At 41.0% G+C, this 27,492-nt stretch overlaps 1 protein-coding gene across 9 annotated transcripts in view; it reads left to right on the forward strand.

Moving 5' to 3' along the window:
• NPAS2 (neuronal PAS domain protein 2) overlaps positions 1–27,492 on the forward strand; it is a 127,310-nt gene that overhangs the window by 40,448 nt on the left and 59,370 nt on the right. For 6 of the 9 annotated variants that reach the window (XM_053311573.1, XM_053311574.1, XM_053311575.1 and 3 more), the window contains 4 exons: positions 10,658–10,711; positions 16,605–16,753; positions 23,108–23,199; positions 26,411–26,500. In XM_053311573.1, the coding sequence (XP_053167548.1) occupies positions 10,658–10,711; positions 16,605–16,753; positions 23,108–23,199; positions 26,411–26,500 (385 nt within the window). Of the gene's footprint in view, positions 1–8,781; positions 9,008–10,657; positions 10,712–16,604; positions 16,754–23,107; positions 23,200–26,410; positions 26,501–27,492 lie in introns of those variants that run through there. The other 3 variants (XM_053311580.1, XM_053311581.1, XM_053311579.1) reach the window with 2 other exon arrangements.

Genomic DNA, 27,492 nt, shown 5'->3' on the forward strand with positions numbered 1-27,492 from the left:
TACGGTATTATGTCTGAACTTGACTGAAAAGATCACTTATATTCACCACAGAAGGTCAGGACATGGATACAAATAGATGTGTCGAGAATCTCATCATAACATTGTGTGTGGTGGGGGGGGTTGACCCCCTCAGCATCTAAACGGTGTGACACGCTGGAATCTAATCATTATACCTTTTGTTCAGACATCCAGTATAGCCTAAATTATGTTATAACTTCATTTTCCTGTACAGTTGCAGCTTTCTGCGATGTTTTTAGTAATTATTTTCTGCATTCTCATAACTTTACTGTAATTTTCTCCCAAGATTTGTGTTGTGTAGTCACATAGTGGAATAGTCAGGTAAACTGGCCAACCAGTTAGAAAGCATGATAAATCGTGGCTTTTTACCCAAGCTTTTATTTGATTGTCTCTGCTGCTGCTCTTTGTACTCTGTATTGCTTTTATGCTCTATTTGTTTTATATTTTTAGCTTAATATTTTAATTGTGTCTTTTTTACAATCTTGTTTTTAAATTTTGCTGTAAACCGCCTAGGGATTGTTTTAATGAAAGGCGGTATATAAATTTAGCAATCAATCAATCAATCAACCTCGGGAAGTTGTGAGTCTAGAGAGGCAGTGACATTTTTCTAAATCTTCTAACAAACCTCAAAGGGTTCTAGTATTGCTGGAGTTCCCCAGAGGCAGGCTGGTAGAGCCTGAGTAGAACTTGCTTATGTCTTAGATCACCAAGGGTCAGACTGTTGCTGCCTAAGGGTAAAACTAATTTAAATAAAAAACAAAATAACGAATAATAAAACTAGATGTATATTTAATCACATCCTTGCTTTTTCTTCTGTAAATTGCATGGATGGAGCCAATAGAGTTTTTCCAGGAACATAGCATGTGTGGGAAAGCCAATCTGTATCAAGACTGAGGTGGGAACGTAGAGTTTGAAAAACCTACTTCCCCCACAATTGTTCTAATCTTGATCGGGCCCTCTGTGCATGCTATTTACAGTGGGGGGAAGCAAGCAATGTGATTACAATCAAGTTTAGTATGGCCCTAAAAAAGCCTAAGTGGAAAATTCCTTGTGCCAATGTAGGGATCAGCAGGTCCAGTCAGAATCTGAGGAACTAGAAGATGACCTATTATTGTAATAGTAGTCTGCCTCTTTCACTGTGTACTGTTATTAAAGTCAATTGCCTATATCTTTGTTCTCTTCTCATAATCCAATGAATTAGCTTTTTTCTGTTGAAGCACTGTATATTCATGTTGTGTTGGTTAACTCTAATCAAACACATGGATTGCAAAACTAGCCCCAACTGTCCATCTTAATATCTTCTGTCTACAAGTAATCACTACTGATGATTCAGAGAACTGTACAAAAATCTACAGGAATTGCAGGAGTTATTCATCTCACGTCATTTGGTCTCAGCTTCAAGCAGCTATTTTAAGAAGGGTGCCCTTCGTACTTAAAAGGTGCTACATTATAATGTATTAACCCAGCAACAGAAGTGAATATAAATGCGCAATCCCTGGCAACTTCTCATGTATGGTTATATTTTGGAGCTACCTGAAACAAACTACCCAACTGTGGCTTTTTGTGTTTTTATTCATAAATATTAGTGGATTCTAAGAATCAGTTTCCATCTGTAATCATGCCATATGTTACAAAAGTGCCTGAAATCATTTTTTGGAATATTTATGCCACAGATTTGTACAAAATGCATTTGCTGCACATTAAGTTTAACTTTATAAGATTCCATAGTGCTTCAGCCAAGCCCTCTTGCTGATTGTTTTGAGTTACTCACAGACCACTGTCTTTCTTGAAGGAACAAATAGTGCAGAAAAAGTGTAGTGCCCAAGCATGGAGATTAAACAGGGATAAGTTAGGATGAAGACAGATGTAATATATAAAGAGTAAGAGCTCACAGCAGGTCCTCTACTGCAGTATGAGCCCAGCTTGCTCCTGATTTTATAATTTGAATGCATACTGGCAAACCAAATTATGTTACAGCAGTTAATGTTGCTTCCCAACCCCCCATCCCTGCACATGCTACAGGTGGGCTGCTCATCCATTTAATTGCTTATGTTGTTGACAATTTTGTGGTTCCCCCCTTTTTCATATGATTGTATGAAAGATGAAGGCTGACATCCTGACTAAGACAGAATGAATGCACCAGAAGACATGTCTGTGCTGCAGAGAGCTTCCCCATTCCCCCTGTGCCCATGTGTAGGACAGGGAGTGATTTTCGGTGATCTTCTCTGCTTCTGGAAGTGTCCTGTGCCTTCCAAAAATATATCCCTGAGGGTCATGTATTTATTTATCAAATTTATTTATCAAATAAGATATTTATCAAATTATTTATCAAATAAGATAGCTGAAAATCCCCACCCACCCACTGCAAAGATGCAGCTTCCTCACTGCATTAGTCAGATGCTAAACATGTTTTTTTTAACCATCTGAATATTAGAATTAACAGTCCATCCAACACCCTCCTTCTCCTACACCATATCCAGTTATACATCCCATCCCCTGTCTAACTCCCTGCTCTTTTTTATTTTTTAAAGCAGTGCATATATATTTAACCAATTATTTGTGAGGTGGGAAAGAGAAGGAGGAATGCAAACTGCTCCAGGAACTGGGAGGCAATGTTATGGTGATATCATGGCCATCAGGCAACCAGCACCATCCCAGATTCTGCTGCTTTGTGTTTGGCAAAGAGAACTGTACATTTGGATTGAATGCAGTGGATGCTCTTAAAATGATCCCACTGCTTGTTTTATAGCCACTTTCCTTACAAACCCAAAAGTAATCATATAGATTTAACGTAAGAGTTTAATCAGAAACAACTACATCTTAGCCTTCTCCTTTACCTCCCTTTTTCTTTCTGATTCCACCCCCACCCCCACAAACACACACACACTCTTTACAGGATCCCCACCAGTGTTCCCTCTAACAGGGATTCCCAGATATTGACTACAACTCCCATAATCCCCAAGCAAGGGCTATTGCCACTGGGGATTCTGGGAGTTGTCATCAACAACATCAAAAAGCTCCCACTAAGGAAGGAACAGAACCACTGCAAAACAGTGCCCCCAATACCCAACCCACGCAGGGCTGCTGCGCATGTGCAAATGACCTCTGTAAGGCCCTGAGCCATGCCAAGCCTCGTAGAGGCCATTTGTGCATGCGCGGTGGCAGGCAATCTGGCCACCACGTGCAATTACAGAGGCCCGAATGGGCCAAAACCCACCATTTTACAGGCCATTGCGGTGACTTAAGAGGCTGGCGGGGGAGGGAAACCTTTGCGGACCCCCCACAACCTTTAGAAATCCCCCCGAAGGGGCTAGAGGTAACTTTAAAATTTTTAATTAAAAAAAAATTTGCGGACTGCTGCAGGGGTTCGTTTCCAGTCCAGAAGAAAGCTGGGGGTTCTGTTTGACCCAAACCCCTGAACTGAACAGCTGAACCCCCAAACCAGTTCGCACATCCCTAACGAGAGTCAGTTGATGCAATAAGAGTGGACAAGTGAGAAGACTTCGCCACTCTTATCGCCACAGAATACTCCCGAAGATAAGAGAGTAACCATGCTTGGTTGGCTTCGACATTAATTTTCCTCCAGTGGCGCTCCAGGTGTCTCTTAAGGTGTTTCATCTCCCTAAGCTCCTGAGTAAACCAAGAAAGCTGGGATCCACAAATCTTGAGAGACCGTTTAGGGGCAATCTCATCCAGAGCCCTTGTCGCCTCGATGTTCCAGATCTCAACAAGCTGCGCTGGAGAGGTGCCCACCAGATTGCTGGGAACATCCCCAAGAGCCCTCTGAAAACTATCAGGCACTTGGGGTGGACCATCAAAATGAGTCCACTGCTCCTGCAGAGGTATGAAGCAGTGGTAATCTGCATACAGATCAGGGAGTGATCGGACCATATTCAGATCACATCATTTGGAATGTATGGCAGTGCCAGGAGTATCATCAAAAACATCTGAGAAATCAGCAATCATATCAGTATATGGATGCTCCAACATCTGTAATATGGATTCTGTGCTGTTAGAGTCTAACACTATCCATAGTGTTAGATGTTTAAAGCCTAATAATGAGACTCCTTTTTGTGATACCTTTTTCAGTACATTCTTTGTATTCCAGGAGAGTAGCGAAGTATCTATTTATGGCAATAGGGGAACCTCCATATGCCCATGTATGGATGTCTGAAGACTGCAGGCACAGATCTGATATAGTGAGAATTTTTCTTTAAACCATATGGGAAATGATAGTGTACAAAGAACCAGATTCAGCCAGCATCCACACTTCATGTCCATTAAGTTTAATTTGAAATTGTGGAGAAGCAAGCTCTTACTCTGTCACACTTAAAATATTGCCAGGAAGTGGTTTAGCTGCCTCATCATATGGAGAATCAGTAATGGAGTGGACTGCAGACTTGCAAAGTTTCCCCCTTTTTTTGCACTTGTTGCAAGTGACCTTCTGTACAGGACAGTGAGCAAAATTGTCTTTATGGGCAGAGTCTCCACATCAGTAGCAGTGGTAGCTCCTCCTTTCTGGTGCTGCCACTTTCTAGGGCAGTGCCATATGAGAAGACTGAGTTTGGAAGGATTTAGACTGAACAGTCTAGATTTCAGGAGGTGGGTTTGGGAGTACCAAAGAGGGCAATTTGGCACATTGAAGAGCATTTTCCCCCTCTGAACCATCTCTAACTTTATCCAACGTAAGTTTCCACTCCAATAGCAGTTTTTCATATAGTTTGGAGCAGTTTGTTTTCATAAAGATCTAATCCCTGATCAGCTCATCAGTAAAGTTGGCAAACGTACAGGTTACAGTTAAGGCATGCAATGCTGTGACATACTGATTGATAGACTGGCGCTTTCCAGATTACTCGCTTATAACAGTGCCACTACTGTCCATTAAGTATACTTCTGTACTGCCTGTGTTTCCACATCACAGTCCCTGTGCTGTCGGCAAGGTGCCATTCACATTTCCTATGCCTTCTTTCGAATTTTATCCTTCCGTTTTAGTCCTACAATTTTGCATGTGCATCACAAATAAATAGCTGTATTTTCCCATTGTAGAGGCTTCCACAAGCTATTTACATTTTCAAAACAATCCTGCCAAGCCGAAGTATTTTACTGCTGAACAGAATGTAATCTGGAAAGCGCCCAGGCAGTTGGAATCTAGAATAGAACTTGTAACTTTAAGCTATCACATTCAGAGTAGGGTTGAAATGATCAGCCCAGGCTTCATAAAAATTGGCATTCTCTTCCAAGTTGGCAGGAAAGGACAAATGATTATATATTCTTTAGCCTTCAGGGCCCAGGGAGTGAAGCAGTATGGCTTTGTGCTTTGCTGGAGTAAAATCAGAGGGTCTGTATAGTGAGGGGGTTACTGCAGAAATAGGACCGCCATTGTTTCCAGGGAAGAGCAGGTTCTCCTGGGGTGGAAAAGAAAAATAGGTGATGCTGGAACCTGAGCCATGCTGCAGTGGGCATCCAGTGAACAACAGAGTCCAAGACTGATAAGGAAAAAGTACCTTCTGGGATTGTGCAGGTCAGAAAACTCGAGAAACAATCAGCAGCAACAAGAGTAGAAAGCCATTCAGGAATGTAGGCTCAGTAATGCAATGAAATGAAGTTGCAGGAACATTCACAAGCTTTGCAGGCTCACACACTTAGCTGGTGCAACATTTCATCACCAAACATTTTATAGTTACTTCCCTCACAAACACAAAATAATCGTATATAGATTTAACTAAGAGTTTATTCAGAAACAACTCCGTTTTCTCCACCTCCTCCTTCTTCCTTTTTGACTCCACCCCCCACACTCTCTACAGGATCCCTATTGGGACAAACTTCTAAACAACAAAATAGAAAAGATACTGGATAGAATACAACACTGCTGTAATTATGTTGTGGCTTAGGGATGTGAGAACCAATTTAGCCAGTCTGAGTTCAAACCAGACAGGCTCCCCAAACCGAGGGGGTGGGGGGTGCCAGACCAAGTTCTAACTGGTCTGGTCCCACTTATAAAAGTATCAGTCCAAACTGGTTCGGGGGATAGTAAAGGGGCATTCCCTTTACTAAGGTGGTGGGGAAGAGAGAAAGGGTACTTAGTATCTTCTCTTAGGCAGTGGGGACGGTAGTGGCAGAGACATTGGTGGCAGCCAAGGTGGCGGTGGGGGCTCCTCCAAACTCCCTCCTGGCCTCCTGAAGCCTGGGCTGCATGTGTGGAGGATCGAACCACGCTGCAGCCAACCCTGGTTGTTCCTCAGGAGGCCAACACGGAGGAGCCCCCGCCGCTGCTGTCCACCACCTATGTCTCTGCTGCTGCCATCCCTGCCGCCTTCAAAGAGAAGATACTAAGTACCCCTTCTCCTTAGTATCTTACTAGTATGATCTTAGTATGCACCTTTACTTGTAAAAGGGAACCCTTGCCGGATATATATCTGGTACAGTATATTCCTCCGAACTGGCCTGCCAACCAGTTCACCCTGGTTCAGTGGCTGAACCATACCAGACCCAGTATGGCCGGGCCGGGTTCGAAGTCAGTCTAAATTCAAACCAACCCGGTTCCGTGCACACCCCCATTGTGGCTGTTTTCACCCTGAAAGATGCATATGAAGGCTTTGTCAATATATTAGAGACTGAATCTTTATAATAATGATGATGATAATGATAATGATAATGATAATGATAATGATAATAATAATAATAAATTCGATTTCTATACCGCCCTTCCAAAAATGGCTCACGGCGGTTTACATAGAGAAATAATAAATAAATAAGATGGATCCCTGTCCCCAAAGGGCTCACAATCTAAAAGAAACATAAGATACACACCAGCAACAGTCACTGGAAGTACTGTGCTGGGGATGGACAGGGCCAGTTACTCTCCCCCTGCTAAATAAAGAGAATCACCACGGTAAAAGGTGCCTCTTTGCCAAGTTAGCAGTAATAGAAGCTAATAATCCAGATTCTCTTGTTTAAGTTTGCAAGCTCAGTTAATGCAGCTGTGCAAAATGAGTACCTTAGGCTCCGCATCTAAATACAAATAAACAATAGTTTTTTATAGGAGAGAGGTGTTATTATTAGTGTTTGTAGCTGATTTAACCCAGCCTTAGTCTTAGAGCCAGCCCATGTGAGGGGAAGAAAACTGCTGAATCATCCCCTCTCTATGCTTTCACCCACAAAGGCTATTCCTTTAAACTTGCCTGTACTTATTTATTATTTATTTATTTAAAATATTTATACCCCACCCCTCCAGTGCACTACTGCTCACACATACCTGGACTTGGGTGGAATTCCATGGAGACTGTCCTTCTCTTACTGTTGGAGAAGTACAAAAATCTTCTACATGCAAGCTTACACATGGTGAGAAACCTTGGTAGCTGAACGATCAAATTGAGGCGTGTTTGCACCATAGTAAACACATTTCCAGCCCTGCTTTCCTGAGTTAAAAATCCACTCAGAGGCTGGTTAAAATTTGCAAAGGACAAAAAGAAAAATAAACTTTATTCAAAATACTACAGGCAGTTTCCGTCTGAGGCTTTCTCAGCTTTTAGTTACAGATAAAAATACTCAGTAGATTACAAGTTCCTTCCAAAAAGCACTCCAGCTGATATTGAAGTGGCACACTTTAAAAATCGTGGTTACCCAGCAACCCACCAACTATCCTAATGACCACAAGGGGCATTGGGAGTAGAGGTAGCTAGTTAGGGTCTCCTTATCTCTGCTTGCCTCTGCTCTATGACCCATGCCTTGATTCTTCAGGTACTTCCTGTGGTGAGTCAGTCCTCTTCCTTTCCTCCTAGAGAGAAGATGGAAAAATCTATTTTTCTCTCTACCTATTCCCTACCCTACCTAATCCCTACCTGTAGCTGATAGGTCTTTCCAAATGTACTTCACCAATAAATCAATTTAGTTTAGACTTTACGGTGATCTCCATGCATGTTCCTTAAATAGCTGCAACAACTAAACTCTGCACTCTGTAACTGGAATGGTAGCTTCCTTGGTGCTTTGCTAAATAATCACAAACCCCATCAAGTGCCCCATCTCCTGAATACTTGAAGTCCTCCTGTAATTTCTGAGTCTTCACCAAACATTGTTTTTTCAGCAATTGTGTTAAAAGCATGCTTGATTGTATCTATCTATATTAAAACATCATTTCTATCGCAAGCTGAGGGATGCATGCCTTATAACAACTCATATGACAAGCTTCATACGTCCTTCATTGCTTAGTTGCTGCAATCAGCTGAGAAGGAGAGTTGACTGTGAACAGACCATTACAATCGCATCATCAATTCATCACATGGAACAGTGTTGCTGAAATGACCTACTTTTCTTGTTTTGCGTTCAGAAGGCTAATCCTGTTTAGCATTGCTGGGAGGGAACAGGCTCACCAAAGAGTGTGCTGAGTTGTGCAGATGGCAGCCTTCATTGATGAATGTTTGTTTAAATTGTTTGTTCTTTTCTTTTGGTAAAGAAGTGTGATCAGGACAAGATTTAACTCAGGCAGCTGAAGTGGCCCATTTTGCCAAGTGTTTGTTCTGAAATGCTTCACAGAAGTATTACTAACAAGTAGCTATTCATAGGTATTTGAAATGCAACGTAATTTCAAGGAGTTTCCAAAGGTATTGGCAAAACAAGAACAAACAAACAAACAAAATTAAAACCCGATTGATCTGAATCTCTGTTCAATTTCACAGACTTAATGTTGGTTTTAAGAGAAGGACTTTGAGGATAAAATGCAATGCCCAAATAGACTGCTGGCTTTCTTTGAAGGAATGGCAGTAAAGAAATATTTTAAATCTATGAGGACATTTTATTGTGTTAGGCATGCCACCTATTGATATGTTGTATTATATATAATTTTGCCTAATTTTTTTTTTGCAAGTCTTTTAACTGATGGTCTATTCAAGAGCCCTCTGCATAGACCTATTTTTAAAAGTTGTAGGAGAAAGGATGGAGCATGATGATAGTTTGCCTTTCAAGAAGAAGAGAAAAAGAGGCGTGAAAGGGGGTAGGTTGCCTCAGTTTGATCTTGTTATTTAATTACCAGTTCTGGACTACATGATAATTTCCAGGCCACCCACCCAAGAACATGGAAGTGGGTGGAGCTAGGAAACATTTTGTTGTTTTTTGACTGTTTTGACTGCTTTTGACTATTTGTGAAATGCCAAAAGTTTAACTCCGGTCAAACAAAAATGGGTGGGGGGGCAGTTAAGAAAATGCTTGGTTAGCCTATACTTTGATTATCTGTTTCTTTTTCAGAAAGTAAGATTGTTCTTCATAAAAAAAATTGAACTCAGGGACTTTCTTCTGATTAAACATATTCACGATTGGCCATAATAATAAAATAAAGGTTGTACTTTGGTCCCTCATGGTCTTTACAGTTTGGACTTGTTCACTTCCCTGAGGAATCTGTATTTGTGATATTTACTGTATTGTTACCAATTATCATACTAGTTTTATCACTGTATGAATAATCTTAAAAGGAAAACATTGATGGTACTATTAAATAAATATGACCATTCAACAAATAAATAACCTTCACACAACTCCAGTAGATTTCCCATTGCAAAATATGGGTAAGAGCACTGCTTGTCATCTTGGGAAGAGACGTGAATCAGTGCCAATCAAAATGGTGTGGTACTGTTTGTGCTTTCCTGGATAACATACCTAATGATGATCCACTTATGTTTTCTACATATGCTTCTTCTGCATGTGTTTAATTGATACTACTGAGTTTTATAACTAAGTATTGTATGCTCACTAAGAATAAAGAGTACTAATTTCATATTTCTGCATTTTCCAAGTGTATTGTACTTGGAGAGACTCAAATGTATTTTCTTTACTTAGAGATGTTATGATGACAAAATATGAAACTTGCAGCAGTGAAGCAGAAACTGCAGTGAAAAGAGGAGATATATGGTTGGGGGAGTTTTTCGAGGCTCAAACTGCTATCCTTCCCCCTCTGTATAATCCTCTAGTCCCCTTCCATGGTGCCCCTGTATTGAGTGTGCCGCTGACTACTTTTGATGTCGCTCCTGCTCTGTTACAAGTAGCCTTTGTGTTGGGAACCAAAGAGAGAAGCCAGCTCCTAGATGCTTCAAGGTACCTATGAAGAGCCCCTCCATACCCTGCTCAAAGTGGGCAGGATTGCAATCCAAATGTAGCTATAACCTGTCCAAAACACGCAAACAGTCTCTGGTTGTGATTCATAGAGGCAGTGGCCAACATCCAGATTAGCACTCTGCTAGTGCAGCAGTGCTGAGTTCCACAGCAGTGCTGTGCTGTTACACAAGTGAGGAAAGGGGTGATTTTCAATCATCTTCTTCCCTTCTGAAGCCCACAGAGCATCAATAAAAATCCCTGAGAGTTGTGTGACCCTCAAAGACATATTTCTGTGGCCCTTGGGGACATATTTTCATGATGCACAGTGAGCTTCAGAGGGAAGGGAAGATAGTCAAACACTTGTTCAATAGTGCAGCCTTAGAGTGGAATTCAGCACTGCTGCACTAGCACAGGGCTAGTCTGGATGCTGGCCACTGATTTAGACTACATTCTGGTGTCATAATGAGTTGAGTAATGCGACAATGACTCCATTTTAAATCTAACCATTACAGAAATCTAATAAATGTCTTACAGCTATCTTGAATTCTTTCAACAGAAAAAGCTGCTTGGACAATCTAATGGATGAAGATGAAAAAGACAGAGCAAAGAGGTGAGCACCTTTTTTCTCTCCGTCTCTTTTCCTTTCATATTCATAAAAGTCAGGTTTGTTTAAAATCTAATTTTATGCTTACTAAATCTGTTTTCTTCTTTCAACTAATCAAAAGAAGTAGAAGAAAACAAATCCTGGCCCAACTTGAAAAACAATCAAATCTCAAAGTACTGTTCTGTGGCATTCTTTAAAAAGAAAGGGGTATCAGAACAGAATAAAGTCTGAATAAAGTCATTGTGCCAAATACAGGAGTTGGTTTGCTAATCAGAGCATAACATCTGAACGAACACACACACACGCGCACACACACACTTCCCATGAAATACATATTCTAGAGGGCTTGAAACAATTAAAAAAGCAAACAGAGAGACCTTGAAGATAAAATGAGTATTAGATCACATTCTGTTATGAGAAAATTGTAAATTCCTAGAAGATACACATAGCTTATTGTAGGCTAGATGAAAAGGTTGCTATTTGTTCAATACATGCAGAACAGAACAATATAGAGTAGATGGAACATCAACATTGGTTGTCTGTTTATAAAATAATTCAACTGTCTTTTGGGGAAACTGTCCCTAATGTAGAACAACACATGAAACCAGGACAACAACGCATCGTACCACCAGGCAGAAACAGAGTATAAAAACAAACATCTTGCATTCCAAAATCCTGCCTAAAGAGGAAATACCTGTTTTTAAAAGACAGACAGAAAAGACCTGTTTGAGGTCTTTTAAAAAGACCTATTTCTGAGGACTTTTAAAAAGACCTCAAACAGGCCAAAGTTCTAGAGTATAGGTACCACAATGAAGAAGCTGTAGATCACATCCCTGTGAAATTATTATCCTGGGTAGATGGAAGATGAAGCCAAGCCTCACTTACTGGTCTTAACAAGTAGAAGGGAGAAGCTTTCACTTGAACAACAACGTTCTCCAAAACCCAGTGGTCATGGGCAAATTAGGCTATAAGCTGATAACTAACACTTTGAATTGTGCCTGGAAAACTAGAAGAAGCCAGTTCAATTGTATGAGAATTTGTGTCACTCACACCTATCTGTTGTGCCCAGTAGACTGCTACATTTTGTACTAAACAGTCTTCAAGGGCATTCCCACTCAAAGTGCATTGTAGTAGACAATCTTCTTGGAGTTTTCCTTTGTAAATACTGACAGTGGCCAAGTCCCTGTCCTTCAGGAAAGGGTGAAGCTGACAGTTTAGATGAAGCTGTTAAAAGGCCCTTGGGCTACAGTTGCCATCTGAGAATCCTAGAGTACCAGACTAAACCCAAACGCACACCCAGACTGCAGACTTATCCCATCAAGAACAGGTGCTGGGTGGATCCAGACATCTTGCCTCCAACTAACATATCGGCTATGAGGAAATTGCATTTTCCTATCAGTCAAACCACTAATTTTTTTATTGCTGGGTAGGTGTGATTTTGTTTTTTAAACAACCAACTTGCCCATACAGTTCACCTTCTCCAGCTACCCTAAAGCCTGCTACAAGGAATGATGGCTGGAAAATCTTTTCCTTACTTCCTCTTACTAGCACCGAGAACTCAACTGCAAACAGCTGAGTTTAAATACTTTTGCAGCTCCTCATGAGGACCTTTCACATGTTGTGTTCAGCACTAGTACAAAAGTGTACCCAGGTACAGATCATTCACATGTTATGTTGAATGCAGGTTTAGAAGTACACTTCCTATTTGTACCATGTATTTGAAGGGCCTGCATTCAGGTTCACTTTTAAAATGAATGCAGTATAGTCATTCACACCAACACATATATGAGTGTACAGACGTCTCTACACTACACAGCATAATGTCTGAATTGGGCTATGGACTTCTCCGATTCACCTCTTCTCACAGGTAAAGGCTGTAGTGATGTAGAAGTTACAGCTACCAAGCAAAAGTTGTTAAAGGTATGGAAACCCTGTTTAGAACTGAGTTACTAGTCCTAGGATATACAACAGAGGCAGACAGAGACTAAAAGTAAAGGTAAAGTGTGCCATCAAGTCAATTTTGACTCCTGGTGCCCACAGAGTCCTCTGGTTTTCTTTCGTAGAATACAGGAGGGGTTTACCATTGCCACCTCCCGTGCAGTATGAGATGATGTCTTTCAGCATCTTCCCATATCATTGCTGCCTGATATAGTACCAGCAGGGATTTGAACCAGCAACCTTCTGCTTGTTAGTCAAACATTTCCCCACTGTGCCACTTAAGGTGGTAGACAGGGACTACTGTAGCCCTAAACCATTGCACATCTTCCAAAGCATTGTACATCTCCTGTACCTCAATGTGGCATCTCTTTAAAGAAGAACAAAACATTTAAGCCTACTCTCACAAGCAGCCTAATCCAGGCTGGGGTAGCCCAGCCTGGGTTAGGCTGCTTATGTGCAGTGCCTGGATCTGTGCAAATCCCAGCGCTGCCCTCTCACCTTACTTTTTACCCCAGCTCTTAGCCAGGTTTAAGGCATGAGGAAGCCTTTAACCCTGGCACCGGGGTCATGTGTGTGCTCTAGCTGCTTGCAGCCCGAGCACACACACAGTCTTGTGCCTAGAGCACCTGACTCATGGGAGTACCCCACAATTCACCACACTTGTGCAGTGTATTGTGGGATATCTGGAGGCCAGGACGCATTGTCACGTGGTCCAGAGATCTGTACTGCCATGAACCCCAAAGGTATGGGATGTGCAAGGAAAACGATATAGTTTTATATAGTTTTATATTCGTTATAAAACTATATATATGCCCGTGGAGATGTTGTATGTACTATTCTTATGACACACTTAATATCAGAATGTAACAATGTAAGGAGAAATTAGAGGGTTGCATTCTTTTTCACCAACAGAATGAGATAGTGGTGTGTGCACGGAACTGACGCCTGCTAGTTAAAAGATGGGGGGTATATTTAAGGATGGGGGAGGGTGCTCTTACTCCTCCCACCACATTTCGTCCGCCAGCGCTGTCTTTGAAAACGGTCCAGCAGGGCAGCAGTGTACCTCCTTGCCACTCTGGAGCCTCCTCGGACCGGAAGTGACCGGACCGGAAGTGACTCGGACCGGACGTGACCAGCACTTCCAGTCACTTCCAGTCCAAGGAGGCACCAGGGCAGCAAGGAGGTACACTGCCACCCTTCCAGACCATTTTCAAAGATAGCGCCACAGGGGAAATGTGACGGGAGGGTTAAGAACACCCTCCTCCGTCCCTAAAGATATCCCACCACCTTTGAACCGGTGGATCCACCAGACTTTCAAACCAGTTTGGAGGTCCATAAAGGGCCTTTGAACTGGTTCCATGCACATCCCTCGAATATGTTTGTATACATTTTTCTATAGACAACAGGGCAAACTCTTTATATCAAAGAAACATTGCATATTTTATTTTATTCTTGAAACTGGCAAGAGCATCCAGTATTATATGTTGATACAACATTACTGATAAAGCTGCACAAAGAAGATTGCTATCATCTCGTCTGGGGTGACTGAGAAAGTAGAAAAGGTTGCAATGAAAGACTATAATTGTCAGATCTGACCGACATCTGGAGTTTCACAGCAGCTGTTTGCTAGTTGTTCTTCCCCCTTCCTGGACACTTTATCATTTTTCTGAATCTACCATATTAATTGGCTTATAGGGAATCTTAGATTGCATCTGGGTTAGTTCCTGCACCATGTTTTTTTCCTAATGAAATAATTTCAAGTCTGGGCATTGCTATTTGATGCACTCTTATCTCTTTTCCTTCATTCTTCATTCCCTCCAGCTTTCCTAATATAGGTCGCGTTACCCAGCTGCTTAGCTCAACTGCCTTTTTTCTAATCCATGCATTATCCAGATATAGAAGCCTGCTATCTCATATGAAAGCAATAGTGGCAATTTGCCACTCACCTGAGTACTGCTGCTGCTGCTGTAAATACTCATCGTATTTGGCACTAATAATTTTTCTAGACCTTATACCAAATGCAGAAGTACTTGTTCAGAATACAAAAGTGAACAAGAGCATTACTTTAGAATCTACCAGTAGTTTGCGACGTTAGTAATAGGACTTAATTCAGGATGTTCCTGTATAACGCATATCATTAAAATCCAAACTGAGGCCTCACTATTACCTTGTGGGGAGATTAATGTAGTGTACCCACTTCAAGAGCACAAGCAACTCCCCATGGTGAGAGGTGAGACTGGAGAAGAGAAAAGGTGGGGAGGAAGAGGCAGCAACAAGAAGTCAAAAGTGGAGGAGGGGGAGAGAAATTCCAAAGGTGCTGAATGAATTGATAATCAGTTTTTGCAATATGGCTTGATACGTTTTGAGCAATAATACTCTTCTTCAAAGACAAATGTATTTCTAATGTCTTTCTGGGAATTATATCCTGCACCAGCAATATCAAATAAACTGCTAATCCCTTTGGGATTTCTCCCTTCCCTTCTTTTTGAGAGGTGAGATCACCGCGTAAGGTGAGGTCAGTTTTCCTTTGCTTGTTTATTTGTAGTGATTTTTGCATTTTTCTTCTTTGGATAAACTATTTTCCAATAGCTTTCAGTGACATAAACACCAGCTATCAACATATAAGGGTGTATCTTACAACAGAGATGCAAGTTTGGGGCAGTATAGGAATATTTTTAATCATCATAATAATATTCAAATAAAGTATTCACTGTGTCAAATGGAAGTGCATGTTCTTTCTTGCTGCCTTCACTAAATGCCATAAAGCAATCAAAGTCACAAGTGAAAATACAAGGAACTTGATAAATACAAGGAACTTGGAACCACAATTTCATGGAGAAAACAGCTAATTAAAAAAAGTATTTCATGTGCTTTCTACATGCATTATTGTGTTCTGCAGAAGGCTGTGGGAGAGAATTTTTAAAAGTACAGGCTGCAGTTGTCCTTTAACATGAGCAGAATCAGTCTAGAAATTTGTACCCATAACCTCACAAGTGAAAAAATAGCAGGAGTCAGGACCAAGCAACCAAGATGTGTTTTCTCGGTCCTTTGCTGCCTTTTAGTTCAGCCAAAAAGACAAATGAAAAATGTGGAAACGGAGTAATCCCAAGGCCCATTGACTGCTTTCTGTATCCCGCTTTTCTGTTTTGGCAGAGAGAACTCAGGGATATGAATGAACCCTGGCCAAAGAACTAAGAAGCTCACACTTGCAGTTTTCTCTTTGTGAAAATGATTTTTGTATATATCATAATACACATACACACCAGCAAAAATTGCACTTACAAAATGAGCTTTTTAAAGGAAGTTATCTCACTTATCATTGAAGCTCCAGAAGTTGGCACACACATTTGATTTTTTTGAGAATTTCCTTTGCCTGGCTGCTTCTGTGGATCTCATTGAACTTTCTCGGGTTTAAAAAGCAGTGTTGTGCTTGAGTACATGAGCCATTGAAAGGGAAACTCAAGGAACACATGCCCTGGGTTCAGTTTTCCTTTGAGTGGTTCTTGTTTAAAACATCCCAAACTGCTTTTAAAGCTCAGAGAACTTTTTCTTAAACTGAACATGGAACTTCTTTTGAAGAAGAATTTTAAAGATGAATTCCTTTTGAAAAATGGTAATTGTATGGGAAACTCAAATATGATTGTAAAATAAAATAAAATCTGTACCTCTGGATAGCAGCCATAGTTTGCTGGAGAAAAAGCAAACTCATCTCATTGTAAATTCTGATCTGTTATGTCCTAGCTTGAGTCTCGTCCACATACTATGCTTTTCAAGATTTCAGAGGAAAGAAATTATAGGGGATGTGAGGGCAAAATAATCACTTCTGAATTTTTCTCACATTCTAGTTTTCAGTCTTGTGCATATGAGGTGAAGAATTATTTTTCTTAATAGCACCCTACAATAACTAAAAAAAGAAATTTAAATGAATGTATCTTTGCATCTATTTTTCTCATGTTCATAGGGCTTCACGTAACAAGTCTGAAAAGAAGAGGCGTGACCAGTTCAACATTCTTATCAAGGAACTCAGCTCAATGCTTCCAGGAAACACTCGTAAAATGGACAAAACTACCGTGCTTGAAAAAGTCATTGGCTTTCTTCAGAAGCACAATGGTAACAAAATAAAACTACCACTTCTCCTGTCCACAAGCCTATTCTACATAATTCTGAAACTATGCAGCTCTTCCAAAGCATTTCCCCCCAACACAAGCGTTGCAAATACTACTAAGCATGGGACATACACATGGCAGCCTTCACGCTAATATGAAATCAGTCCAGATTGCTTCTTATTCTTGTGATATCAAGACAAGAAAGCACTGCCATGTATCACTTCTATTGTAATAGTAAATGCAGGTCTAAACTAGCTCAGATCAAGACTTTTAATGGCAAAACTTGGGAAGCAGTTCCGTGGAACATAGTTTGTACAGCTGTTCTTATGACCAGAGCAACCTGGGTTAACCCTCTTCTACCCAAGTTCTGGTCGTCTGTGGCAGTGGGAGCTCTCCCAAGCCACAAGTTCCATCCCTGGGTAGCCTAGATAATCTACTCAGGTTAAAAGCGAGGTAGAGGGAGAACAAACTCTTTCCTACCTCACCCACTAGTCATGTGTGCCACCACCATGCTTGTTATAACACCACCATGTTGTTATGGAGGGGGGGAGGAGCAGCCAGTCAGTGTGGAGCTTCCCCAGTGCACCATGCTGCTGAGTGCATTGTGGATGTGTGGCAGCCCTGGCTTGCTCCCCCCTGCTCCCAATCACTGTTGGGCTTGCCACCATGCTGCTCATGTGGGTGTGCTGGCAGCAGAGCCCTAATGAGCAGATGGTTGCCTGGCAGAAGGCAGGAGCCACATGACCCCAAGGGGCTGGGCTGGGGGGAAGGCAGGAGCCTACCCCAGCCCCTTGTGGTCATGTGAATGACCTGATTATCAGAGTTGTCCTGTCATTATAAGGGCCTTTTTCAGACAACTGAGTTTTGGGTTTTTTCCTCACAATAAATATACATTCCTTTTTATCTGTTTTGCTCTTGATGCAAGTGTACAACACACAAAAATAGTAGAATGCAAATATTTGTTTCTTAGCACGGATGAACAGGAGGAGGAAACACCCTCAGGCAAACAATTTTAAAATATCCATACAGTTCATTTTACAAATTATTTAACAGACTTCTCAGTTACCACAGCTAGTCTTCTGTGTTAGCTATGGCCTCAACATTCATCAGTTATCAATATGATACATTATTTAGACTTGATTGTTTAGGAAACACCGTTTAACCAGCTCAAGTTTTGGCAGAGCCTTTGCTATAAAGCCACAATATGAATTTGCCTTATTTGCAGTTCTTTTACACTTCTCAAAGTAAAGATGTGCTCAGGGATGCCTGTTAAGGTTGCTTCACACATTATGAGAGGCAAATGTATGATTTTTAAGATACGTGCATATAAGCAGGGGATCCCAGTCAATCCCTAGTATTTTGGTATGTGCAGGTCTTCTATGTGTCTTTCAAAAATGTTCTTGTTTCCCTCATATGTTATAGTTTTAGTATGTGTACCTGGAAGTTATATCACCTGAAGCAGCCAAGGCATAGTCGTATGTGAGTTCAGGACCAGTGCTTGAAGTGGGAGAATAAATGAAGCCCAGGGTCTGGGCCCAGGTCTGACTGCACATGTTGTAGCTACCTTACTGAAGCTAAGCAGGTTTGGGTCTGTTCAGTGCCTGGATGGGAGACCACCTAAGACATTCATGTGCATCACCAAATTCCAGCATAGAAGAAAGATGTGAAATAAATACAATCAAGACAAGAGATAATAGCTTAGTGATAGGACACATGCTTTGTATGCAGGAGGTTCCAGGTTCAATCCCTGGCATCTCCAGGTAGGGCTAGTAAAGATCTTCTGAAACCTTGGAGAGCAGCTGCCAGTCAGTGTAGGCAATGCTGACCCAGATGGACCAATGGTTTTATTATATATAAGGCAGCATTATACTGTACATGTTCAGGTCAGATTCAGTTACATCCACCTGAAAAGAAGTGGGATAGCATTCTATTCTACTTTGGGCAGGATCTGATTATTATGTTAAATATTGCTGCAGAATAATGCCCCAGCTATGGAGCAATTATTAATTACTGCCCAGAACCTAATCTGTGACCCCAGACTCACTAGGGCTGTGTCCTAGAGCAAGGGAATAATGAGGAGAATGAGGAGGGAGAGGAGAGCTGGTCAGGGAGAGGAGAGCTGGTCTTGTGGTAGCAAGCATGACTTGTCCCCTTAGCTAAGCAGAGTCTGCCCTGGTTGCATATGAATGGAAAACTAGAAGTGTGAACACTGTAAGATATTGCCCTTAGGGGATGGAGCTGCTCTGGGAAGAGCAGAAGGTTTCAAGTTCCCTCCCTGGCTTCTCCAAGATAGGGCTGAGAGAGATTCCTGCCTGCAACCTTGGAGAAGCCACTGCCAGTCTGTGTAGACAATACTGAGCTGGATAGACCAATGATCTGACTCAGTATATGGCAGCTTCCTATATTCCTATGTAAATGTCTTGAGTATGTACCGAGACTAACCACATCCAGTCCTGACTAAAGGAAATCTCCATTTCTAGTCAGGAAGACATGGCTTCAGGACAGACTCCTTTTAGTAACAAACCTGAACTATTTAGTAACAAAACTAAAGGTAGATCTTGTTCCTGTACTGAACTTCTTTAAATGCCTCAAAATTGGCAGCTTGGCTTGTGTTTTCATATTACCTGATAGAGGAAGTAGTAGCTACATCCTTAGCTAGAGGGAAATTTGGAATCCTAGTTAACTTTACAGCATGGCAAACAAAATGGCTATGCTCTTGATATTGTAGAAAATTTCAGATTAGGACTCATTGAAGAGAGCAAGGATGGGTTTGTGTGACAAGCTTTTTTGAATACAGATGGAGAGGGAAGAGTGGCACATGGTTAAAGCAAAGGTTCCCAACCTTGGTTCCCCCGATATTGTTGGACTACAACTTCCATCATCCCCAACCACAGTGGCGCAAAGGTCATTGTGGTTGGCCGCTTTCGATACTATCGACCATGGTATCCTTCTGGGACCTTTCTCTAGATTGAGACTTGGGGGCACAGTTATGCAGTGGCTCTGCTTCGACCTGGAGGGTCATACTCAGAAGGTTGTGCTGGGGAATGCTTGTTCCACCCCTTGGCCTATGGGGTGCCACAGGTGTCCTATGGGGTGCCACGGGGATTTATTCTGTCCTCCATGCTGTTTAACATCTACATGACACCTCTGGAAGAGGTCATCCGTAAATGTGGGCTGCAGTGCCATCAGTATGCTGATGAAACCAAGCTCTTCCTATCTTTTAAGTCAGCAGACACGAGGGAGCCAGTGGATGCTCTAAACCATGGCTTGGAGGTTGTTCTGGACTGGATGGGGGCAAACAAACGGAAACTTAATCCAGATAAGATGGAAGTGCTCTGGGTTGATAAAAATGGTTATCTGAGTAGTGAGGTAAATCTGGTTGTGGATCTGGTCACACTCCCTCTGAAAGACAAAATCCGCAGCTTGGGGGTACTTCTGGACCCAACACTGTCCTTGGAGGCACAAGTGGCGGCAGAGTGTAGAAGTGCCTTTTACCAGCTACGGCTGGTGTGCCAGCTGCTTCCCTCCTTGGAGAAGTTGGACCTGACCTTAGTCACTCATGCTTTGGTAACATCCAGATTGGACTACTGCAATGCGCTCTACATGGGGCTGTCCTTGAAGATGGTTCGGAAGTTTCAGCTGGTTCAGAATGCTGCCACAATGCTTGTGGGTGCACGTCGCTTCACAAGTATCACATCCATCGTATAGCAGCTTCATTGGTTACTAGTCCACTTCCAGGCTAGATTCAAGGTGCTGGTCTTGACCTTTAAAGCTCTACACAGCTTGGGGCCAGGGTACCTGTCGGACTGCATTCATCCATATGAACATGCCAGGACCCTCCGTTCATCATCTCAGGCCCTGCACAAGGCCCTGCCACTAACAGAGATCCGGTTGGTGGGCACTAGAGACAGGGCCTTTTTGGTTGTGGCCCCTTGGCTTTGGAACGCCCTCCCTGAAGAGCTTTGCCATGCTTCCATGGCAACAACTGAAAACACATCTTTTAAAAAAGGCTTTTTAAACTGCCCTGAGCCATTTTTGGAAGGGGAGGTATAGAAATTGAATTAATAATAATAATAATAATAATAATAATAATAATAATAAATATCGCACAGAATGACTACAAACAAAGGCATTATAAGGTAGCAGGGATATACACTGGAACATCTGCAAAAAATACAAGCTACCTGTAGCCAAAATTGGTGGGATCATAAAATTGAAAAAGTTGTAGAAAATGAAGATGCAAAATATTATGGGACTTCCAACTACAAACAGACAAACATCTGCCACACAATACACCAGATATAACTGGTGATATAACTAGTCGAGAAGAAAGAAAAACAAGTCAAAATAATTGACATAGCAATACCACGGGATAGCAGAATAGAAGAAAAAGAAATGGAAAAAATCACCAAATACAAAGATCTACAAATTGAAATTGAAAGGCTGTGGCAGAAGAAGACTAAAATAATCCCAGTGGTAATTGGTGCCCTAGGTGCAATTCCAAAAGACCTAGAAGAGCACCTCAACACCATAGGGGCCACAGAAATCACCACCAGCCAATGACAAAAAGCAGCTTTACTGGGAACAGCCTATATTCTGCGACGATATCTATAATAACAGCAACAACATTGATAATAAAATTCAGCCACCCCAGGTCCTTGGGAAGGACTCAATGTCTGGGTAAAACAAACCAGTCAATAACACCTGTCTGACTGTGTAAATAAATAATAATAATAAATAAATGTTTCGTCTGTTGCTTATATCTGGTAGGTTCTTTAGTCTTTAGTTTTTATAATTCTTAGTTTTTAGAATTTTAAATAATTTAATTTGAAATTTTAAAAGCTGATTCTGATTGTGGTTTTAGCTTGGATTTTTAACCTGTTTAAATTAGTTAATTTTATTAGTCTGATTTTATATTATAACTATTTTATATATGTTGTGAGTCGTCCTGAGCAGTAATGTATTGGAGGGTCAGGGTATAAACTTTACTTTATTAAATTTAGGGTCATGGACTAAGACAGCAGGGTATAAATATTTTAAATGAATAAATTAAATAAAATTGTGGCTGGGAGGTGATGGGAGTTGTAATCCAACAACATCTGGGGAACCAAAGTTGGAAACCCCTGGGTTAAAGAATATACGATGAATATGACAAATATTTATATACTGCTTTTCAACAAAAGTTCCCAAGCTGTTTACATAGATATAAATCAATCAAGAAAATGGCTCCCTGTCCCCAAAGGGCTCACAATCTTTAAAAGAAACATAAGATAGACACCAGCAACAGCCACTAGAGCGATCCTGTGTTGGGGATGGATAGGACCAGTTGCTCTCCCACTGCTAAATAAAGAGAATCGCCACTTTAAAAAGGTGCCTCTTTGCTCATTTAGCAGGCTTGAAGTCTGGGATCTCATGTCCTTTTACACTAACACAATGGAGCTCTTCTCACAATCAATGAAAAGAGCTCTGTGGAAGTCTGCGGGGAGAGCAGTTTTGATTCACCCTCCCTGCAGATGATTTTATTGCCTTCCCTTGGTGGGTGGATCACCCGCCCAGATGTGCAGTGGCTTCCGCTGCAGCTCCCGAAGTTAGGGATGTGCATGAGCAGGGGGCATACCTTTAAGGGAGGGGGAGGGTGCCCTTACCCCTCCCACCATGTTTCCCCCACCGGCGCTCCATTTAAAAAGTGTCCATCGAGGCAGCAGCATAACTCTCTGTTGTCCCGGTGTCCTTGGCCGGATGTACCCAGTGTGCGTGCTTCCAAACCGGTTCCGTGCACATCCCTACCCGGGGTCGGGGTGCTGGGACATGCCACCACAGAGCTCCAATAATGCACTGCGCGAGTTTATTGGGATTTAAAGTTTATTTATTATTGGGATCCCCATCTACCCCCCAAGTGTGCCAGCCATGAGAAGATTGAAAAAATGAGGTCAAGGGAGCGCTCACTCCCTTAACCTCATTTAAGAGGGAGGCTTCACAGGTGGGTTTGCTGCCATATAGTTGCCAGGATTGGGCCTGATCCTGGTGGTTCACACAAGCATGCAAAACCCGCTGGGCTCCCTTAGCCCGGTTTTGCACGCTTGTGTGAATAGCTTCTAACCAGCTCTTTCTTTGTCTTCAAGAAAAGAATAGATTTTATGAATTATACTTTGTCTTACTTCTGCCTTGCAAGCCACTGTTGTGCTCACACAAACACTCATCCATTTACAACTCCTGCAGAAGTCTCCTTTTGTTTGTCAAAGAAGAAATTCTCACTGAATATACAAGCATACGTCTGCAGCGGCACTTTTTGCTCATCTAAGTTGCACATTAGCTTCCTTACTGGTAGATAAGTAACACAATATTTTTATTTGTTTAGAATTCTCAGCACAGACAGAGGTTTGTGACACTCAGCAGAAATGGAAGCCTTCTTTTCTCAGCAATGAAGAATTCACCCAGCTGATGTTGGAGGTGAATGCAATTTTTGCAAAGTTGTGAATGTGTGTGTTCCTTCCTCCAAAGTAAACTGTGACTTCTAGCAATGGTATCCAACCAGAATAATTTTAGTCTACAATTGTAGAGGTTGCTGTAAATGAGCAGAAAAATGAAAGCCACCAATCATTTGCATGCGATAATTTGTGTCCATGCAGCCCACTGTCTAACATGAAGGTTGAAGCAAAGAAACACAAACTGGCCAGGTGAAAAATTATTCTACAAATTGATTTAAAACTCAACAGATGGCAGTCATATTAACCATAACACAAATAATAGAAGAAAGTTATAACTTGGATACCAAAGCACTCTTATTTAATCTTGAAAATAAAAATCTAGAACTTGGAAAATAGCCTCATGCTCACACTAGCCTTCAACGTACAAGCTATAAACTGTGCTTTATAATTTGATACAAGAGTGTTTGGGAGTGCAACAAAAATTTTCAGTATATGGCACAGACAACCATTTGCCATTAGTTTGCCTAACACTCTTGATCTATTTATTTGTTTAAAAATATTGACTAACATGTTGAGGGAAATATTACTCAGAGTAGTCACATTCAAATTAAAAAGATATTAGGCAATGTCTAGCTTGTCTTTTTAATTGCAATGGGACTACCTTGAGTTATTTTCCTCATCATGTCAGTCATTTATTTATATTTTCCCCACCTTTCACAAAAAAGTCTCAAAATGGTATGCAGTAGAAAGATGAAATGACATTAGGTTAACTGATTTACAATAAATTAAAATCGTGTTTTTATGTCTAAATAGCTGAAGGCCTGTTAGTGGATATAGAGAAAACGCCTATTCCTGTTACATCGTACACATTTCGTAGGTTTTGTTACGTCCTATATATAATTTTTCATTTTTGCAAGCGGAACCTTCAGGATTTTTTTTAGTGATGAGTCTTAATTCTCTTCATTGCTATTAGAAATATAGTAAATTAAATAGCCATTGAATTTTAAACTCCATGGTATATATTCTATAACAGTTTCTTTGCTAATTGTTGTTTTCAGGGGCGTATCTAGGGTGGGGCAGGCAGGGCACGTGCTCCAGGCGCCACTTGAAGGGGGGCGTCATTTTTAAAAATTAACTTTTTTTAAAAAAATGGCCACTGAAAACAAAATGGCCACTGCACATGCTCAAATGGCCTCTGTGAGGCCCTAGGCCATGCCAGGCCTCTCAGAGGCCATTTGAACATGCACAGTGGCCATTTTGTTTTCAGTGGCCATTAAAAAAAAAAAACATTTTTAAAAATGGCCACCGCCCATGCTCAAATGGTCCCTGCAAGGCCCTAGAGGCCAGCGGGGGGAGAGGGAACCTTTGCAGACTCCCACCATGGCCTTTAGGAAGCCCCCTGAAGGGGCTACAGGTAAAAAAATTAATTTAATATAATATAAGTCACTGTACACATATTCAGTTTGGCACTATGTACAGAGAATCAGGGCTTGTGAATACTGAGCTGAAGCTTATGAGCTAGGATTGTATTCATTTGCTCTTACTTTGCTTCTTGTGATAAGTGAGTTAAATGTGATGGCTATTAATGGTGAGTTTGTCTTTGAATCAGTGTGAAATCCTTAGTATTAAGGCCCACTGGGAGTTTCTTGCTCTCTTTCTCTCATTTTAACTATCTTTCTGAAATATTAGAATATATTCCAAGCAGTGACACAATTTACTCTGCATTTTCAGAGTATCTGAGAAAAGTCAAATTCTCCATTTATTTTTAAAACTTGTGTAATAGTGATGCTACAATGCACAGTAGACAATTAGGCAGGCGCTTCTGTTTAGTTTTCCAAGTACACCTCCACATAGTATTTGGGTATTTCATGAGCCCCAGCGTACTGGAATTTGTAGTTTTCCAGCATTTTTTTTGGTCTGGCTACGTCCACTGCTAAATAGTTTTTGAAATATTAAAAGATTAACTAGCTTGACTTGTATTTTTGAGCTGATAATATGGTAAAGTTATCTGAAAGATGGGTATCAGATGTTTGGACAGGGGGCGCAATTTCAGTGCTTGCCCTGGGCGCTATTTTCCCTAGATACGCCTCTGGCTGTTTTTAGTTGCTAGCATTGTTATAGCAGGGCTCCTTTCTTTTTAACTGTTGTGTGACAAGCAAAAAGTCAGCAGCTGACATTTTTTCCCATCACTCAACTGCAGGGCAGGAAAGACTTCACCAGATTCACCTACTTAATTTCTGCTTGTCTTGCAGCTGTTATTAGTTTCCTTTTGAATGGCCGTGGCTGTTTCAGCTGAGTAACCGTTGCAGAAAAGTGTGTCATGTTGCACAAACTGTTTGCACACAAATAGAGTAATGTTTGGATACATTTTCTTCTATAAAACCCTGATGAGAGTCCATCTGGAAAATGTATCCTGGATCCAAAATAAATAAATAATTTACTCACACAAATGTCCATGGTAATAAGCCCAACATAGCTTTAGTTAGGAGATTGTTTCTTCTCTAAGATCAGTGCTATAATCATAAAAATGTCATATGGCAACATGCAGTTCACGACCCTGATGCATTCCCCAAAGGCTCACTGGAATATTTAGAATCTCAGCTTAGAATGAAAAATTAGGAAAATGTTATTAAAGTCAGAAACAAAGAGGCAAGTTTTCCATCACTGTTTTCTGTTTTGGAATGATGAGGGGGAACATAAAGTTCTATAGACCATTTGGTTACCGTCAATACAGGAATGAATAAAAGAAGTAATGTGGTGGTAATGACAGTATCAAAATAGTAAAGAGCTGAAAGCACAGAGGCAAGTTTTGAAAAGCTGCCCATATTAATGTTTAAATTAGGTCTGTGTATAAAGAAAATCCTGTCGATTTTACTAAGGTGTGTGGTTTGTTTTAATTGACCATGTGGCACAAGACTAACCCCATCAAACGTCCTGGCTCCACTCATGATTGTTTTTTGATGCTGCAGGGGAAGTGAACTAAACTCAGTTGATATGGGGAGAAAACAAACTCTACCAGATCTCATCTCAGGGGGCTTCAACTGAGTTTCAAACACAATACCCATCCAATGAATGTTTTCAGTCGTGCTTTGAAACCACTGAGGATCTTTGAGATAAGCATCTTAGGACTTAACATTTCAAATAAAACCTTCTGAACACCAAATTTAAAATGTAAAAAATTCATAATTTATAACCATTAAAACTTTCTGTCTGTCTGTCTGTCTGTCTGTCAGGCATTAGATGGGTTTGTTATAGCTGTTACCACAGATGGAAGCATCATGTATGTTTCCGACAGCATCACACCTCTTCTTGGACATTTACCAGTGAGTAATCCTTGTGTATTCATTTTGCAGCCTAGATGTGGTCAGCTTGTTGCTATGCATGAAGATCTCCGAATTAGAGGCAGTTCCTCAGCCACCTAATGGTGCAGAGGGGAAATGACTTGATTAGCAAGCCAGAGGTTGCCGGTTTGAATCACCTCTGCTATGTTTCCCAGACTATGGGAAAGACATGTATTCTACCAAAGACAACCACAGGGCTCTGTGGTCACCAGGAGTCGACACCGACTCACACTTTACCTTTACCTCACACACACAAGGGGGACTAACCCTATTGTTGTGGGTAGAATAGATCTATCATGAAGTGTATCTGGCATAGTTGATTGATGATAAACATTAATATTCTTTTAAAAGACTGTTTATATGGGTTTTTTTCTATTTAAACAATATATTCTTTTAAATGCATTTTCCAAGCATTGTTTAAAGAGTAAATTGAATAGTTGACCCATCAGATGGATATGGCTCTTTCTCATTATCTAAACTTTCTGATTATTGCTAAATTTTCATAACATGTTTTATAATAATTGCTATTTTATCTGTGTAATGTTGCCTGATGTAGATTTTATTTTTGTATTGTTCATAGGCCTATGGCTTATATAAATTTTGTTTTTTAATTATGGTGAAATACTATATAATGGAAAAAATTATTAAGGATGGTCTTAGAAGCAGAAATACTGACCAGATCTGAAGGATTGACTGCCAGTGCTATATTCTGAATGCATCACTATTCTTCAAGCCTCTTATTCCTTCTACAGCTCCTCATTTCCCACTAAAATTTGCTTCTGAAGGCTGGGGGAGTGGCATGTAGAGGATTGCAGCTGGGAGGTATGGGAGGAGAGCTAATCTTGTGGCAAGCATGGATTGTTTTCTGTGCTAAGCAGGCTCCACCCTGGTTTGCATTTGAATCCAACTACATGTGAGCATTGTAAGATATTGCCCTTAGGGGATGGGACCACTATGGGAAGAGCATCTCCATG

The sequence above is a fragment of the Hemicordylus capensis genome, chromosome 3 (genome assembly GCF_027244095.1).
Source record: "Hemicordylus capensis ecotype Gifberg chromosome 3, rHemCap1.1.pri, whole genome shotgun sequence".
Taxonomy (NCBI): domain Eukaryota; kingdom Metazoa; phylum Chordata; class Lepidosauria; order Squamata; family Cordylidae; genus Hemicordylus; species Hemicordylus capensis.